Source organism: Phoxinus phoxinus, assembly GCF_949152265.1.
Source record: "Phoxinus phoxinus genome assembly, chromosome: 2".
NCBI lineage: Eukaryota > Metazoa > Chordata > Actinopteri > Cypriniformes > Leuciscidae > Phoxinus > Phoxinus phoxinus.
In genome coordinates, this window is record NC_136877.1 from 36,201,882 (window position 1) to 36,220,566 (window position 18,685).

General features: G+C 36.9%; 2 protein-coding genes across 3 annotated transcripts; both read left to right on the plus strand.

Annotated features, from left to right (window-relative positions):
- Positions 1 to 3,671: 3,671 nt before the first annotated feature.
- On the plus strand, positions 3,672 to 6,784 carry nmbb (neuromedin Bb). Its single transcript, XM_079592101.1, has 3 exons — positions 3,672 to 5,232; positions 5,312 to 5,499; positions 5,731 to 6,784. The coding sequence occupies exons 1-3, from the start codon at positions 5,064 to 5,066 to the stop codon at positions 5,788 to 5,790; spliced, it is 417 nt and encodes a 138-aa protein (XP_079448227.1). The 5' UTR covers positions 3,672 to 5,063; the 3' UTR covers positions 5,791 to 6,784.
- A 1,419-nt stretch (positions 6,785 to 8,203) lies between these two features.
- Positions 8,204 to 14,909, plus strand: tspan3b (tetraspanin 3b). Of its 2 annotated transcripts, XR_013796231.1 has the most exons (8): positions 8,204 to 8,416; positions 9,391 to 9,582; positions 9,673 to 9,747; positions 9,841 to 9,942; positions 10,033 to 10,185; positions 10,265 to 10,348; positions 11,479 to 12,118; positions 12,296 to 14,909. XR_013796231.1 is itself a non-coding variant. In XM_079600813.1 (7 exons), the coding sequence occupies exons 1-7, from the start codon at positions 8,354 to 8,356 to the stop codon at positions 11,569 to 11,571; spliced, it is 762 nt and encodes a 253-aa protein (XP_079456939.1). In that variant the 5' UTR covers positions 8,204 to 8,353; the 3' UTR covers positions 11,572 to 12,443. The 2 variants fall into 2 exon arrangements, 1 of the variants encoding a protein (XP_079456939.1); XM_079600813.1 differs by having other exon boundaries at positions 11,479 to 12,443.
- Positions 14,910 to 18,685: the final 3,776 nt, after the last annotated feature.

Genomic DNA, 18,685 nt, shown 5'->3' on the forward strand with positions numbered 1-18,685 from the left:
TGAGTATGAACAGGCAAACTCATTAATTAAAAACAAATGCAGAGTGAGAAGAAAGGGTTCATTCTGTTTGAATGTGTAAACATTGTGCTTTTAAAAGATAATGCGCAAAATACACCTTATATTATTGAAAGGTCAGGTTGAAATATTCAAGGAAAACCCATATGGTAGTCTATTATACTGTCATCTTTTCATGGTGACAATCATGACACGTGGGATGTAATTTTTGCACTAAATAGGCAATTGTATTAGAAGCACCCGAAGCTTCTGAAATGTCACAATAGCGCTGGCATTTTAATAACTTTTATCTCTTATCCACTAAAAGTTGGAGGCAGCAAGTGTGTCTATGCCGTCACTGTGGTAACTGTCACTGGTGGTGTAATCTGGCACTGCAGACCGTGTGTGAACTGTGTGTTGCTCTGACATTCAGATAACAATCTCACAGCCTTCGCGCTGTGCATCTTAACAAGAGAAAAGGCTAAACATTTTTGAATGAAATCATGACTGGCTAATTATATGATAATGCTTTTTGAAAGATTACAGGTTAGATCAATAGTCCTTTGGTCAGTTTTTAATAATTTCCGCGACTGACCATTATGCAGGACTCGTGTAGTTCATCAAACTGGAAATTCATTTATATCAATTGGCAATACAAAATACAAATACTTTGATGCTTCATGCAGACAACTAGACACAACTCGATTTCGAGAAACTGACATCAGAGCAGTTCATTATAGGCCTAAAATTTTAGGAAACTGTAATATTGTGGCAGCAGTGTTTGACTTGTTGCTAGGCCATCGGTTTTATAAAGGCTATTGGACTATTTTTTGTAGATAATGTAAAGGTAAAATTCTAATTTCAACTTACATTGTGATAGCAAAAAGTTCAATATTTTATGTAGCCGCTTGTAATAAGCAGGATAATGTTCAGCCAGGAGGTCATTATCGTAAAATAAACCCATTCAGGGTGAGTATTCAATGTTTATTTTGCGATAAAGACCTGCTGGCTGTACATTATCTCTTACATAATCAATATACAATCAATACAACCAACACAGACTTCTCAAATCAGCCTTTGTTGTATTTCTACCATCTGCTGTAAACACATATTGGTCAGTACATCACACATCCATATAAAAGAAAACTCATTTTTATGCAGGGAATGCATATTTGAACTCATGGATGTTCATAATAATAGGTACATAATACGTTAATAAATAAATAAGGGTTATTCACCTTTTGATTCTGTTTTTGTTGTGTAGTTTAATAGTTAAAATGATTTGACAAGACTTGTGCAACTTCTTAAAACGGGTTGTAAATATTTTCTGTTTATTATCCAGAGCTATAAAACGTGGGGGTTGAGTAGCTATAATATGCTTCACTGTCATTAATAACTAATCGGCAATATCCCGTCAACTGACATTCAAGAAATGACATGATCAGGGAATGACTCAGTCAAAGTTGTCCTTCTGTCAGGCTGAATGTGAGTCATAATGCCCAGCGCAGGTGTGTGTTGTCAAAGGGTTTAATGGTGTGGCAAGTGATTCAAACTTGCCACACAAAGGTGCAACGGACGTGTGCATTCTCCAGAGTGAGTTGGAAACTATAAGACTCATCTGGGTGGCGGTAATAGATCCAGCTGCATATCCTACAGTCAGATGTACATAAACAATACAAATACTGACATGCTTCACCAAATCTTCACATTGGAAAAAAGAAAGAAAGTTCTGCTTGCATGAGGCTGACCTCAGTCATAAAAAGTTAGCTGATTGGAACTGATTCATCAGACAGCATGTCGTCATCTTTCTTTGAAGACTGGCTGATTCAGACAGGAGTATAACAATTATTTTGTGGACTGAATTTTTTTTTCTTATTTATTGTTTTTTTTTAAAAGCTGATCCTCCTATTTTTTTGACAATGTGGCAATACGACGGCTAGTTAATATATTGTGTGAATCTCTTAGCAAAACATATGGAGTGTCACATTGTTTTGATAAGATTAGCCGGCCTCTCAGATGTACTCATACCGCCATGGGAACCAGCCAAGCAATTAAAGTGGCAATGTTTGTCCAATGTCCATCGATGTGTTTCTTTAGAGTAAACTTACAATATCCAGTGGTCTTTTTAGTTAAGTTGATGTTGTTGAGAAACTGAAACTGCTGACAGTATCTCTGCAAAGACAATAAAGTAACCAATAACTTTTTTTTGGTAATCTCAAGTAAACAATGACAGATGCTAAGAAATTGGCCAGGACTTGTTGTTCCAGAGATTACTCTCACACTACACACTAAGACTAATGACATACTCATAAATTAGTGTGTCATTCTCACCTAATTGTTTGAGCTTGATCACCATAATAATGTGCTTCATAGTATAACATCCCTCCAGGAAATTAGAACAGCATTTCATGATAATAAAGAGAAACATTTTGAGTATGGAAATATTTACTCAGCACTGTCAGTGTGAGCCCAGACTGATAAAGATGGAAATACTGTGATTAATTAGTGTTTGAACTGTCCTCATTCAAAAAATACAAGCACAAGAAAAGCATTAAAATAAGAAACGTTACACTTTATACTTGTATGGCTCAAAAACATAATAGTGGAATTATCATTTTTCTGAACCTATAGTTATTTTACAACATATTTCGAAAACAGCAGTGGTGTTAATTTGTGGGATAATACAACAGGAAAGACCGTTAACTGCATTAGTTAACATGAACTAACATGAACAATACTTCTACAGAATTTATCAAGCTATCTTTACTAATTCAGTTTTAAGATAAAAAGATGTATTCGTAACAATTAGTTAATGCACTGTGAACTAACATGAACATTTTTATTTAGTAAGATTAACTAAGGTTAATAAATGCTGTAAAACTATGTTGCTCATTGTTAGTTCATGTTAGTTAATGCTTTAATAATGTTAACAAATGAGACCTTATTGTAAAGTGTTACCAAAACATTCAGTTTAAAGATGAGGCTTAAAAATATTTTAACACACATATTGAATGGAAGAAGAAGTAGGCTATGTTCTGTTTTCACAAGAGACTCTGATTTAAAGTGACTTTTCCATCAATTACTTGCCCTGACATTTTGGTATACTTTCATGGACATTTAACAGCCTGTGAAAACACTCTCTATTAACCCATATTTATGCAACCGTAAGGAGTAATTGGATTTGTCATACAAATATTATGATTTTTTTTGTTTTGTTTTTGATGTAAAATCATTAAATTAACTTCTGTTTTTGCTGACAGGGAGAACATGCAAGCTCTACAGAGAAATGCCTCCAGGCTCAGCCAGGACTCGACCCAGGGAACTTCTTTATATGCAACAAGACAGTGCTAACTGTGCCACCCATTAATAGCTATTATTCCAGTGTACTGAACTAATGCAAGATGAGTGATGTGATAAAAAATATCTTTAAAAGGTTGAGTCACATTTAAATGATGATAAGTGTATTGAGTGATGTGTCTTTCTAGTTTGTAGATCAGAACCATTCACATGATCAGACTCACATTTTAATCAATAATTGACAATTGACATTTTTTTTTTGCCATTTACATTTTATGATAAACTCCATATATTCAGAAACTTAAATAATCATTAATATTAACTTTTATTGGCCATCTATAAATGATTTCTAACCTCTGAAAATGATTTGATCTGTCACTGCTGCTTCAATTTATCCTGTCAAAACACAAGACACATATTCCCTCACTAGCATCTATTAAAAAAGGGCAAGCACTAACGCAAAGTGATAATTAGATAGTGTTTATCACATTCAGCGTCATAAAACATGAATCATTCTGCTTTTTTCTTTCACACTTTAAAAAGTGTGTAAATGTTAAAATGGCATGGGTGAGAGACAGGTTCAGGGTTACACTCTCTCTCTCTCTCTGCACTCTAATTTACCACAGCTTAGTTCTTATGTGGGTTATCATAAAGAAAGGTGTGAGGCAGGGGAAGGTTAGCACCCTTAAATTCTCAGCATTAATCAGCCATTATCTGCTTCCACACATCTGAGTTTTATGGCATGCCGTGTCCCTTGTGAGTCACTGGCCCATTTGTTTCAGACTTCAGAGAGAGAAAAAATGAACCGAATGCATGTTCAGTGGAGTCACACCATTAGGGTTTCAGGATGTCAGGCTATTGGGAAAAGAGGTGTCACTGATGGTAATGGATTGCATTTTCACATTCAACCCTTAGCAAGTTCATCCCCCATCCTCACCCTCTCTTTCTCACCTGGACAACTATGAAGGAATCACCTCTCCTCCCACAGGGAAACTCATTGATTTCCATGAAAGGGGGGAAAACAAGACGAGGAGAACCTGATATAAATCTTTCTTTTATATAAGTTGTTTTCTTTACTGATACTATAATGTTTAAGCAAGCTTTTTAGAGTAAGGCATGCCATTGACCCAATCATTAAAAAAAATCTATTTCACATAACGTCATAACTGACAAGTATCGGCAATTTACCATATTGTGTGATTTGACTCACAAGATCTTTTTTGAACCTGACCTTTTTGCATTTAACAAACATGAATGGATCATGATTCAAAGAACACATTATCTGTATTGATTACAAATGGCAATTCAATAATTTGTACTAGAAGTATTATATGAAATATGTATTTATAAAAATATGATTTATTTGAAATGGTTTTGAACATTACACAGAATTTGGAATTAAGACATAAAATCCTTTAGGAAGCCAACAGCAAGGGTTGGTTAGCAGCATGTGCTGTGAGTGTTGTCCATGGTGCTGAACTCAACGCTGCAGTTCAGAGACATTTGACTCTGCAAAATGTTGGCACGTGTTGGCAAGTGAAAATTACTTTTCCATAGGCTCGCTTATATTCACAACACGCGCCATATTTGCAGATAATGACGACGTCGAAGCTGTTCGCTGGAACTGAATGGAACGCAATAAGTCATCATTACTACACGACACCATACCCAGCCCTCCCATCCGCGCGATATAAAAACAACACCTGACTCCCCCAGTCGTAGTAGATATACGCGCATTGAGAGAGAGAAGGAGACACCGACAACGTTTAGAAATGTCCAGTTTAAGTGTAGCCAGTTTTTGTCACAGTGGATTCCTCACGTACCTTGTGCTGTTCTCTTTTTACATTCCAATAACGTCCTCAGTGAGCCTCGACTTGACTGAACTAAGAAACAAAGTGGCAAAGATCAAAGTTAACCCGAGAGGAAATTTATGGGCAACAGGTGAGGTGCATACATGACTTATTATTGTGATACATATAACGTGACATACCTAGAACAGAACTGTGATTTGACACTTAAGGTCATTTTATGGGGAAGAAAAGTGTCGTGGACAGCGAACGCTTGCCGACCGAGGACGACTCCACGATGAAAGCTTTCGAGGCTGCACTGAATCCCCAGCAGGTCGAGCCCGCGGACCTCTACCAGGAGATGCTGAGGATCGCGCTTCAAGCACACCTCGACTCGCCGGAGATCCGCCATAAAGTTCCGGTAAGAACCGACTAGATCTTCTGTCGATTTGAAGTGGTTAGGCTATACTGCACTCTGGTCTGAAATGACTGATGAAATATGAGAGAGAATATTCTTCTGTTGTAAATACTTTTCATGAATAATGTGATTTAAATTAATTTGCTTGTTTGTTTTAAAATGTCAGTTGCGCACTTCTGCATGTTAACCACAGATCAACAATTGATTCATATGAACTGTTTCTGGTTGTTCTAGGAGACTGCAATATTAATGAAGATATTAGAAAGCTACATCCAAGACAATAAAAAAAAATGATGATGACTTCCATTGCCTGAAATCTTCAAAGGTTCAATTCACATGGAATTTGTAATTGCTTTTTCATCAACTGTAATTTGTTTCTTGACTAAACCTATAACCACCTCCATGTCACAAGAAATGCAACAAGTTACTTGTATATTTATTTTTAGACGATGTCCAGAATTGTATTATTTTTTTCAATAATTTGTATCAAATAAAGACTAAATTAGTGAAGTCATTTGCTCCTGCATGCAACTACAATGTTAAAAGTGTCATAATTTGTATCTAAATTTTTATATTCAGTGAAAGTTCAGTAAATGTGTTAAACAGATTTGGTTAGGATTGACAGATTTAGAGAACAGTTAGTATTGGTGCTTTCATTGATTAATGAGCTGTAATTGTAGAAGGTATAATTTAAACTGACAAATGGTGTTTTATGAAAACTAAAAATGTTACACACTACTGGACTGGACAGAAAACATCAGAAGGAAATTCGAGACATGAGCGAGGACAACAAAACAACTAAAAAGTGATCAACCAAAGCACAACAGTAGACCTATAATCTCAGAAAGGAGCAGGGCTTGGCTAAAAAAAAAAAGGATCACGATAAATGTCAACTCTTTCTTTCAAGTTTAAAAGTAGATTTTGCTCCTGAGTGAAATAAATCAGACAGCATAGGCTAATTGTGGTTTTAAACTACTCTTTATTGTCTGGACAAACACTTGCCAAACAGGTGAACATCTAAAAAATATGAGGTAGTTTCTCAATTTTTTTCTCATAAATTTTTTTTTTTTTTTTTTTTTTTTAGTATGCTACCGACTTGGTGCCGAAGAAGTCGGTAGCCTACTTTTGACAACTCTACATCAAAATATGGATGAGTTAATTTCTTAGTTTCTGCATGTGCCAACAACAGGTAGCCTACATGTTTCAAATCATGAAACCGGTTTGTGTTGCCTGACTTTGATGGCACAGATGTAAATTTATGTTAATTAATAAAAAATATAACATCTGTAAATATTGCAACAATCTCATTTTTAGGATAACATTGAAATATTCTGAGTGTTTGGGTTAGGCTTTTATTAAAATTAACCATTGGTCTTCTGTATGCAATCATACATTTAGATCAGGATAAATGGTAAACCATGCATAGGACCTCATACCCTGGTTAAATATAATTTGTTACAATAAATTCAATAGGAACATACCACATTTCTGCAAGACATTACGTAAATGAAGGCGATTAGTAGATTGAAAAGTCTTCTGAATCAGGAGGAACAATGTTTCTCGTGTTCATCAGTGCTGTTGAGAATGTCAGCGCTGTTTCATCTTAGCTTAGAACTGTTTAAATCACTGAGACATTTGTGTTCTTCGCTGAATTCAAGTGTTCAGCAATCTATTATCGTTTTATTGGCCAGTCCTAGTTTTGAGTGTTTACATTTTTTACCAACATCACACAAACATCACAAGTGGAAATCAAAGACAAACCACCTCAGCAATACACTTTTTCCAGATGAATAATTAACCATCAAAATCCAAATTTCAAAGCACTACAAGATGAGTTATAAATGTACTAAAATAACAAAAAAAGTAGGCTATAAATAAAAATAACGCATTGGTATATATTTCTTGCCCTGAAAACTGAATATAATACTTACAAACAGTGTGCAAAGAGTGCCAATTACCAAATACTTAATTGTGCTCTATATTATATTCATACTTGAGTCTGTGTTTCTGTCAATGTGAAAATCAGTTGACCATAATCTTCTCAGATATCAATTTACACAAGCTCATTATCTTTAGACAAATACAAATGACAACAATTATCTTTGACCAGACCTTGTTCATTTACTCAATATAAAACTAGCCTATCCTTTTTTTTCTTAAACATGACGATAACCAAAGAAACATGTAGGCTACCTGACCTGTAGGCCTACAAATCTCATAAACAAGAGTGAAGAACTGAAATTTACATTGTCTTTTTTTTTGTCTTTTGTCATTGTCACTGTCTTTGACTTTTGAATTGACTGTAGCCTTAATGCTGTGAAGCATGGATTTTTTTTATAACAAGAAGATTCATCTTTTTAAAACATATTTCATCCATCTATTGTCTTCTGTTTTTAAAAAAATTGGCTACACATCATACATATAGCCTAGCATATAAATCAGAAGTGACCTGACAAAATATCTGTTATTTCCTTTGACTAAAGACATCACTTTCAGACCTGCAACTATAGCCCACTGCAACAAATTGTTGAGAAGGGTGTGCAAAAGACTCGCTCTTCATTAATTCATACATTTTTTATATTTTTAGTAGTATATGACCTAAGGAACACATGTGGGGCAGTTTCTTAGACCAACGCGACATTGGACTGTGTTTTTTTATTAGCGCCTGTCTGCAGCTTAGAGAACAAATAGCACAGTTCGCTTTATTGAGGTCAGTGGGACACGTGACTGCCGTTGTCCAGTTGGATGCTCTGTTAAGTGTTGACTAGCGGAGCTTGACAATCGCACGATATGCATCTGCTATTAACGTAAATATATCTCCCTGGATTAAAATATTTACTCTAGCCTCAGCGTGATCATGGGACAATGTGGTATTATTTCTTCGAAGACGGTTTTAGTCTTCCTAAATCTGATATTTTGGGTAAGTTGGCTACAGTATAATAGCTGGAATGCAGTGGTTAGCGGGCACTATGGCATAGCTCTACAGGGATACGAGCTACATCGAATGAGCTGTTGTTTACATTTATAATAGACAGGCTTAGACAGAAAACTATTATGATTTTTGACTCAAATCATCATTAAAAGAATTCAAGCGCTAAATTTCACGCGGCGAATTTCAACATGTCTATTTTGTCCTCTATGTGTCATGTTTGTATTTTCATTTTCAATCAATCCATATTCCATAGATTCGCTAAATAAGATCCCCAATTTCTGTGATGACTGTAATTGCAAGGGAAATCAAGACTGTATGTCTTTCTACAATAGCCTATCATTGTATAGGGATTTATATGTAGCAGGGATAATTGTAGCACTGTTTAGTTTTTGTTTATCAATTCTGAAAATGGTAAAGCTTTTCTTTGTCTTAAACATCTTTGATATATTATCAGTCATCGCCTGTTTCAATACATTTTTTATCTTAATCAAGTCTAATAATGAAACTTGAAGTACACGATTGTGACATCCATACGTAAGCCTATATAATTGGTAGCCTATGCAGTATATAGCCTAGCCTATATAATATATAAATATGGGGGCTTGTGATGCATAAGCACTACAATTAGTTCATGTTTGTCAATACACAACTTAAATACTATATATAATAAATGTGTAATGTGTGGAATAATTTTTAATAAAAATGAATCCACATTTTAGTTGGACCCTCACAGGCCTAGAGACAAATAATTTGTTCAGACAGACAGACAGACAGACAGACAGACAGACAGACAGAGAGATAACTGTATAAAATTATGCCCAATTTGATATATTGCAATTAAAATGACAATCCACAAAAAAGAAAAAAGAAAGATGTTTTAATCTCTCAAAACAGGGTTTTATAAAAATGTGTTGTGTGCAATTTCAGAACCACTAACAATATTTTTGTTGCACCCTTCCCAGGCTGCCGCAGGTATACTGTGCTACATTGGGGCCTATGTTTTTATTACATATGATGATTATGATCATTTTTTTGAGGATATATACACTTTCATCCCTGCCATGGTGATAATTGCTGTGGGCACGCTTCTATTTGTCATTGGTTTCATTGGCTGCTGTGCAACCATTCGAGAAAGCCGCTGCGGCCTGGTCACGGTAAACAAGAGTCTGACACCCCTCACTTCAATATATATAGAGCAGCTTTTTATTCGGAATCTTTCCTGACTGTTGTTGATTTTTCTGCAGTTCTCAGCAGTGCTGCTACTGGTCTTCGCTACAGAAGTGGTTGTAGTGGTGCTAGGGTATATTTACAGAGCCAAGGTAACTTGAAAATAATAAAATGAAATGTGCATGTGGGTAGTTTGACAGTGTCATTGTTAAAACACTAAAACATATTTTCTTCTTCTCCAAAAGGTCGAGGCTGTGGTGAATCACTCTATTCAGAAAGTATATAATGAATATAAAGGCACCAACACAGACGCTCCAAGCAGGGCCATTGACTATGTGCAGCGACAAGTAACACCATCAGTTCATTTGCCTCTCTTTTTTCATAATTTTTCCACCAATTCTCTCTAAACCTCTCTTCTTACAATCGTTCACTTTTAGCTCCACTGTTGTGGCATTCATAACTACTCTGATTGGATGAACACTCACTGGTTTATCGAGTCCAAAAACAATAGTGTTCCAGTGAGCTGCTGCAAACCCACCATCAGTAATTGCACTGGGACGTTAATGCGACCAGGAGACCTTTACCCAGAGGTAACACCCTCACACACATTCTCCAGAAGTCCAAAACTATTAAATGACTAATTTAGTATAACTGAACTTCTTGTTACAGGGCTGTGAAGTTCTTGTAGTAAAGAACCTTAAGGACATAATGCTGTACGTCATACTGGCTGCATTAACATTCGCTACCATACAGGTAATTTGCAGTTGAGGCCAACCATTGTCATACCATAGCAGTAAGTACAGCGAGTCTAAAATAATGGAAACACCACATGGAAAAAGTAACTTGGCTAATCAGGTTATAAATAAATAAATAAATAAATAAATACGTGGACATTGATTCCAAATTATTAATAAATTGAATAATCTTACCTGAATATTATATTAAGGAAAGACTAATAAAATGTACAAAACAATCGGCCTAGCAACAAGATGTCCTCTGAGGTAATTTTAAAAACAGTCTATAACTGACGATAGATGGCGTCATTTGTGTTAGTATGAGACATGAGAGCGAGAGGTGGGATGCTAGACATGAAAGTAGCGTAAATTAACAGATATAATAACAGCCTACCTTCTACATTTAAAATCGTCTATCCTTGGCGGATCCATTTGACCGTCGGACCCAATTGTTCTTGACACCAAGTCGAGCGGTTTGATATACAGCGAATACCCAAGTTGAATTTGTCACTTCTAAAAGCTTTCCATTCAATCACAAGTACCCGAATGTGTGTACACAATACTGATTCATGACCTAGGGAGCAGATTGAGATGCTCTCACAGAGTTCTGTTTATCTGTAACGCACCATCATATCACTGTCTGTATTACTGAACAATCAGAATTGTATGGAAGCTTGTTTCTGCCATGGAATAATAAATAAATAAGATAATTGCGTCTTTTTATCTCACAATTCTAACTTTTCTCATTCGGAATTACAATTTTATATGTCACGATTCTGACTTTTCTTCCCCAAAATTGTGAGATAAATTGGGACTTGCGAGAAAAAAAGTCGCAATTACATTTTTTCTTTTTTTATTCCGTGGTCACGTGGTGGAAACAAGCTTTCATGCAGTAATCAGGAGAGCTGTGTAATTGCCTATCTTTTTGTTATAAAACATGTTTATTTAGATTTCATTGCTATTCTCTTTTTGTTAGTTCTTTGATCAAAACATTGTTGAACATACAGTATATGCATCCTTTTATGAACTATACTGCCTTGATGTTTACAGATAATACAGAATATTTGAAATAGTTTCTCATAATATTTTTTGTCATCATCCTCAATGTAAATGTATGTCTTTGACCGTAGTTTCCTGTTCTCTGCACAGATGCTTGGGCTGCTGTGTGCATGTATGGTCCTCTGCCGCAGAGGTCATGACCCTGCCTATGAACTGCTTGTCAGCACAGGTATAGATGTCTGAGTACCTTATGGCATCATGGGAATGGCTGGTCCTCCCAGCCAGTGTACTGTACACGTTTAAACTAAATCAGGCTACCACTTTTCTACGCTAGTATTAAATCAATACCTTTGTTTGACAAAAGAAAAAAGGGGGGAAAATAAATTAAAGCTTTGACAGCTTGAATAGCCTCACACTGGTTTGATTGTGAAGTATTGGATTGTTCCTTTATTTACAGCACTACTGATATTTGCCAGAGTCTGATGATCAGAAAAGCATAATTCAGTTGTTTTGTAAACAATATTGTAAACATTTTACACTAATTGATTCCATGTGTCATGGTAATGTGATATGTTTTTTTGCAAGAGTTTGTTAGGCCAAAGAAGCTTTAGACTGAAGTCACTGGTTGACATAGTTCAGATTCCCCCCCCCCCCCCCCCCCCTTAATTATTTACAGTATGTGTTGTAGAAGTTATCCCTTGTAGTTATAATGAAGAAGAAAGATTGTGCAATTTGAATGATTTTCAGGCAACTTTCATTTCCTCTCATTCAGAGTTTGCATTCCTATAGTGTGCATTTACCTTTAGAGAAATATCATGATAAAGCATCAAGCAGCAGCATTAAACTTGCAATTAAAACAAGGTTGCATAACATAAAGTGAGAAGTACTCTTGCAGTCAAGTATTTGCCAGTAAAACAATCAAAAGTGTAGTCTAACAAAATAATTGTTGAGTGTATTTGTAAAATAGCTTTTGAAAATTCACTAAAATCTCTGTAATTTTATTTTAAATGGATTTTCTCATGAAACTGCTTGGGACCAGGAAACATATATGTGCTTGGCTAAAACCTGCGTTTACATGACTGAATGGTGAATAATGATGTAACTTATATTATCTCAAAAAAAAGGGAAAAAATTATGTATACAAAAACCTATACATGACTGTTTTGTAGCGTGTGAAGAAACCCTTTTAAATTAACCTTTTAAGCATCCTTGTCCATTGTAAGATTGACATAATGTCACTCTTACAAAGGGTAAAAACGTCTCAGGTTACGACTGTAACCCTAGTTCCCTGAGAAGGGAACGAGACGCTGTGTCGATGGCGCTTTGGGAACGCCCCTGCGTGATTGCGTCTGAAGCACGTAGAGTATGTCAACTAGTCCAATGGTGAGAGTGAGCGTCACGTAAACCTTTAGGGTGGATGAAGATAACCCTGATAAAAAGCAATCTTGTAAGAACACAAGCACTGTACCAACTCGGCAGTTAACCGGATCTCACTGACGCTGATGACACCAAGAAGAGAAAACTTTCCACTTCAGGGCGTAAAGTTTCCTCGTAGCTGGAGCTCTGGAGTGTAAGATGGTCTCTACAACCTCAGTTGAAAGTCCAGCATCTATGAGTTGGGCCCCCTCAAACCCACAGGTTCCAAATCTCTGGGCTGGGGTAAAGGATTGTGCCCCCCACCTGAGAAAAAAGGTCTCTCCTGACCGGAATCACCAAGGGAGAGCCGTCGAGGAGATATATAAGGTCTGCAAACCAAATCCAGCTTGGCCAGCATGGTGCTACTAGCAGTAGGCTTATTCCATCCTGGCGGACTCCAGGGGGGCTGGATGTGTGAGGGAAAACCAAAGTGGATAGTGCGTCGTGTGCTGAGACGCAAACAGATCCACTTCTGCTTGGCCGTAAACTTCCCATATATACTCCACCACCTCGGGGTGGAGTCTCTAATCCCCTGGGCTTAGCCCCTGCCTCGACGGGATGTCTGCTCCTATATTCTGATACCCTGGGATATGTACTGCCCTCAGGGAGAGTATCTTCCCTAGGGACCACAGGAGGATCTGGTGTGCGCCAGTTTGCATAGTGGACGGGATCGCAGACACCCCTGATGATTTATGTAAGACCACCGATGTGTTGTCAGATGGGCCCCTCGGGTCTGGGAGGAAATGTCTTAACGCATTGAAGACCGCCATCATCTCCAGGCAATTTATGTGCCACGAAAGATGATGACTCCTCCAGAGTCCCTGAGCTGAGTGGCCTTTCATTACCACTCCCCAGCCAGTGAGGGAAGCATCTATCGAGAGCGCAACTCGATGGCAAAGAACTCCTAACACTGGACTCTGGGACGGGAACCAAGATTTCCTCCATATAACCAAGGCGCGGAGACACCGTGTTTCACAGTGCGTGACTGGCCTAGCTTTAACTTTTTTGTGGCTGTAAGGATAGCAGCTACACGAGCGGGCGATAGGACGGCTCACATCGTGACTGAATCCCAGACCACACCAAGGAAAGTGGTTCTCTGTACTGGAGAAAGCACACTCTTCTTGACATTAAGCCGCAACCCCAATTTTTGCATGTGTGTGAGGACGACATCTCGATGCCGAACCGGCAACTGCTCTGATTCCGCTAGAATCAGCCAGTCGTCGATATTGTTCAGAATGCGTATTTCTGTCAAGCTCTGTTAGCGAAGGAAGCTATAGAGCCGGTGTACTCACCCGACAGAGAATCGCTAATTGGCTACTTCATTGTTCCAAATGGTTGTGTTCTATACTAGATCTTCGTCAGTTGAATTGTACAGTCAAGAAACTCAAGTTCAAGAGCCTTGCCGGGCGGAAGAACCCGCTGGGCGGGCTTCCGACACCGGCGAGAGAGCGCTGGATCCCTCGGGTAAGGGAAAGGAAAGGACAGATCCCATCTCTAACCCTGCCGAGAGATCCATTTGCGATCCCCACGAATGCCTTCTCCGTGCTGCCTCAGCAGCGGGTCCGGATCCATGAGGATCCCGAGCCTGGCCACTTTCCTCGAAAAGTTACAGGAGAGAGCGGAGCGAGCGGAGCAGAAGCCTCTCACAATGAAGCCTCGGAAGCCTCCTCGAAGGCTGACATAGCATGCTCCACTTCCAAACACATGACACATAAACCGCGTGTATCCCCACCCGTTAAATAGCGTGGACAGGGAGAAGCACACAACTTATAAATCTCTTTCGCCATAATTGTGACAGACAACAACAAATAGACAGACAGTTTCGACATAGAGCGTTTGCTGAGGCACAGAAGCTAGCGCCGGTTAGACCGGATGTGCTTTTATCCTTTCCTGGACGTGACGTGTGACGCTCACTCTCGCCATTGGACTAGTTGACATACGTGCTTCAGACGCAATCACACAGGGGCGTCCCCAAAGCGTCATCGATGTAGCTCGAGTTCACTCGTCGAAAAGGAACAAAAGGGTCAAATAGCATTAAGATCAGTACATGACACACATAATACATGCTTTTCATTTCCCCCAGCAGAAGGATAACAATCTCTATTGCAAAGTACTGTAATGTATGTTGATCTGGGTCAATTAAATAAATAACTGAACTTAAACTTATCCATTAAGTGATTGTTTTTTATATACATATTATATTGCTTATAAAAAAAACATTTAAAAATGCTGTCTAAAATGTGATTTTTATCTATTGCACTCAGTTCCTATAAAAACCAATTGACAAAACAAACAGGCAATCTGGAAACATTTTTGAGCATGACTCAAGAATTACTATTTTTTACATTTTCGTCAAAATGACTTTTATTAGTGTATTAGTATAAACTCTGCATGAGGACTCTAATAGCAGTGATCAAAATGTCACAGCAGGAATAATAAAATTAACTTTGGCTTCTTGAGAATAAGGTGTGCACAAAGTGTTAAAAGAAAAAACTTTTGTACAATTTATTTTTCAGTGCTTCTATTTATTGTTGAATATATTTTTTCAAAACAATTGATGCAATGACCTTCAATTTATCTGAACTAGTATATTGTTCTTTGCAAAACTAACGACTGAAAAGCATACAGCTTAAAAGTACAGCAAATCGATAACAAATATAAACTTACTAAATGTAGTTTGAAAACAAATGTATATTTCAAAGTGATGTATCATCAGGTGTTTTTCAATTTAAACAAGTTATAAACATAGCATATATAAGACGTACAGAATGCAAATAAAGGAGCATAAGCATTACTTCAACAACTTTTAGACATGTTGTGCTAATTCACGTTGTTTTTAAGTTAAATAAAGGGTTAATTTTTATTTATAATTTCTTCATTTGTTTTTATCTGGTGCTCTTCCCATCGCCTCTGAAAAAAAACACACACAAAATACAACATTATTTCAATATATATTCTACTGCATTATATGAATAAAGCAGCATATAATAATGTTAACTTTATATGTAATAGGTCTGCCGAGCATAAATGCGTGTGTGTGTCTTCAAATATACATTTGAATTTTAGTTACAATATTTGTTATTAAACAAATATACAATGGAAAATTTGCAGACATGAATATGAGCAATGTATTGATTGAAACACAAATATATGCTTTGGTTCTTACCCTTATCTTTAATAACACACAAAGTTAAGTTTCTCCCTACAGTCTCTGTTCTCCCAACTTTTAGCTTGCAGGTTTCGAGATCCACAGTATTTGGCATTAGCAGGGCATACTGGCAGCTGGACCACATTTCCCAGAGATTCCCCACTCAGCCAGAACCAGGAACCTGACAAGAAGCGCAAACCTGTCCACACACTGGGGGTTTGAGTGACTGCAGCCTTGCTTTGGGCTTGACAGAGATGTAAACTGGTTGGCAGACAGGCCAAGTCAAAGTGTTCAGTTCTGCAGTGTTCTAATGCTTCCTCCCAGCTCTTGTTTTCCGTTACCAGAATCAGTTCAGGCACCCACTTGTAACAGAAAAAAGGCTTATTGTAATTACATTTGTAGTCCATCAATTCACCATCTTTAATTTTGGTACAAAAGTCAGTGTCTGGGTTATCTGGTTGACCACTTTTCCATTTCTGAAAAGTTTCTTCACTTCCATCAGTCCACACATATTTGCCGTCAGCAGAGGTCTTGCTCAGACCAACCCAGCTCTCTGTGTTCAATTGATCTTTTGCATCGGTTTTGAACCTGGTAAGTTCCTCATCGCTGTCTATGGTGGATAAGTCGGCATAATTCTCACGGCAATACTTTTGAGCATCGCTCCAAGACACATCGGTATTAATAAAAATGTGTTTCCTGATCAATGTTAAAGTCAGCTCACAATGAGCTGAGAGGAAAAGAGCAACCCAGACAATCTTCATCTTTTCTGTGGAAAGCCAGTCAGTAAATGCAGTCGTAAGGCAGACTTGGTAAATATAAATGCTAATTTCCCAATTTGTTAGTCAGCAATGTATGCAAATATTCAGTCAAACGTCACAAATGCAGGACAAAGACTGTAATGACTAATCTCACACTGTGAGCTCAGAAATATCTATTATAATGTCAGGTGCCCTTACGAAAAAGAAGTATACTTAAGTAATGTTGAAGTATATTTTTTTAAGTATACTTTATGCAGTAAGTATACTAGTATCAATGTGTACTTGTAAGTGTACTTTTTCAATACTCTGGGACTAAATTGGCCCACTTTTAGTATATAAAAGTATACGTTTAAGTGTAAAAGTAGTAGACTAAGTACACAACTAGGTTTCTCATTTGTAATGCATCTGTACTAAAAGTGAACTTTATAAGTATACTAGTTTAGTATTTTAATACAAGTAGTGTTTTGTTTATGAAAGTACACACTGAAGTGTACTCAGTAAACTAGTTTAGTAGTTTATACTGCACGTATACTTTTAAGTTTTCTTTAAGTGAACTTAACATTATACTTATAGTTTACTATTTATATATTATTTTTGCACTTGCAGTATACTACTATGTTCAAATGTAGATATTATTTTTTATACTTAAAAAATACCTTTAACTGTACTTGAACTAATTTTAAAAACATTTTATTAGCTTCATGCATCCTTTTTGATCAACATTTGAATGTCGGTAAGTTTCATAAAGAAAGGCAACATTTTAAACAAAAAAGTTTAGTATCATACATGATTTATTCACAAAATATAACAGCAGTTGTGGCAATAATGGGAATCCATTATTTTCAAGTACACTATAAATATAACTACACTATAAACCACCTGGGCCCAGTTGTTCAAAAAGTTTAGATACGTTTGAACAATTGCCCTGGAGCAACATGGGATTAAAGGGTTAGTTTACGCAAAAATGAACATTCTGTCCCTGAGCAGCCTGGGATTAAAGGGTTAGTTCACCCAAAAATGAAAATTCTGTCATTAATGACTCACCTTCATCTCGTTCCAAACCTGTAAGACTTTCGTTCATCTTCAGAACACAAATAAAGTTATTTTTGATGAAATCTGAGAGCTTTCTGTCCCTCCATTGACAGTCTACAAAACTACCACTTTCAAGCCCCATAAAGGTAGTAAAGACATCATAAAAGTAATCCATGTGACTCCAGTGGTGTATCTCTTATGAAGCAAATTTATTGTTTTTGCAACAAAAAAAAAAGAATCTCCAAAAAGCACATTTACAAGAGCACGACAACATATGCGTGTTGCGTTAACACGAGACCAGACGTTGTATGAGTAAATTATAAGTTTATCTCTTTAGAGTTTATCTCTGTAAACATAAATTATACATTTATCTCTGTAAAGCAGCTTTGAAACAATCTACATTGTTAAAAGCGCTATATAAATGAAGATGACATGAGCACACGTTGGAGATTAATATTTTTTAAATGGATGGGTTTTTTTTTTTTTGCACAAACAAAGCACTTGCGTCGTTTCATGAAATTTATATTAAACCACTGAAGTCATATGGATAACTTTAATGATGTCTTTACTACTTTTCTGAGGCTTGAAAGTGGTAGTTGCATAGGCTGTCAATAGAGATCTCTCAGATTTCATTAAAAAGATTGTTATTTGTGTTCTGAAGATGAAAGAAAGTCTTACAGGTTTGGAACGAGATGAAGGTGAGCCATTAATGGCAATTTTTATTTTTGGGTGAACATTTAGAGTCACAGTGGTGATAGCTGAAAGCTGAACTGAAACCAACTAATCCACTACAACACACCACATTAAATGTAATAGAAATAAGATATACTTGGTTCATACAGTTAATGCCCAAGTAACTTCAAGGGTGCTTAAAGTTATACGTAGGTCACATGCAAACATTATTTTATAATGAAAACAAACACACACACACCTAATGCAAAACTAATGTAAAATACAAGGACAAATGGAAAATATCTGACCTCATCTTCTGACTCTTTCACGG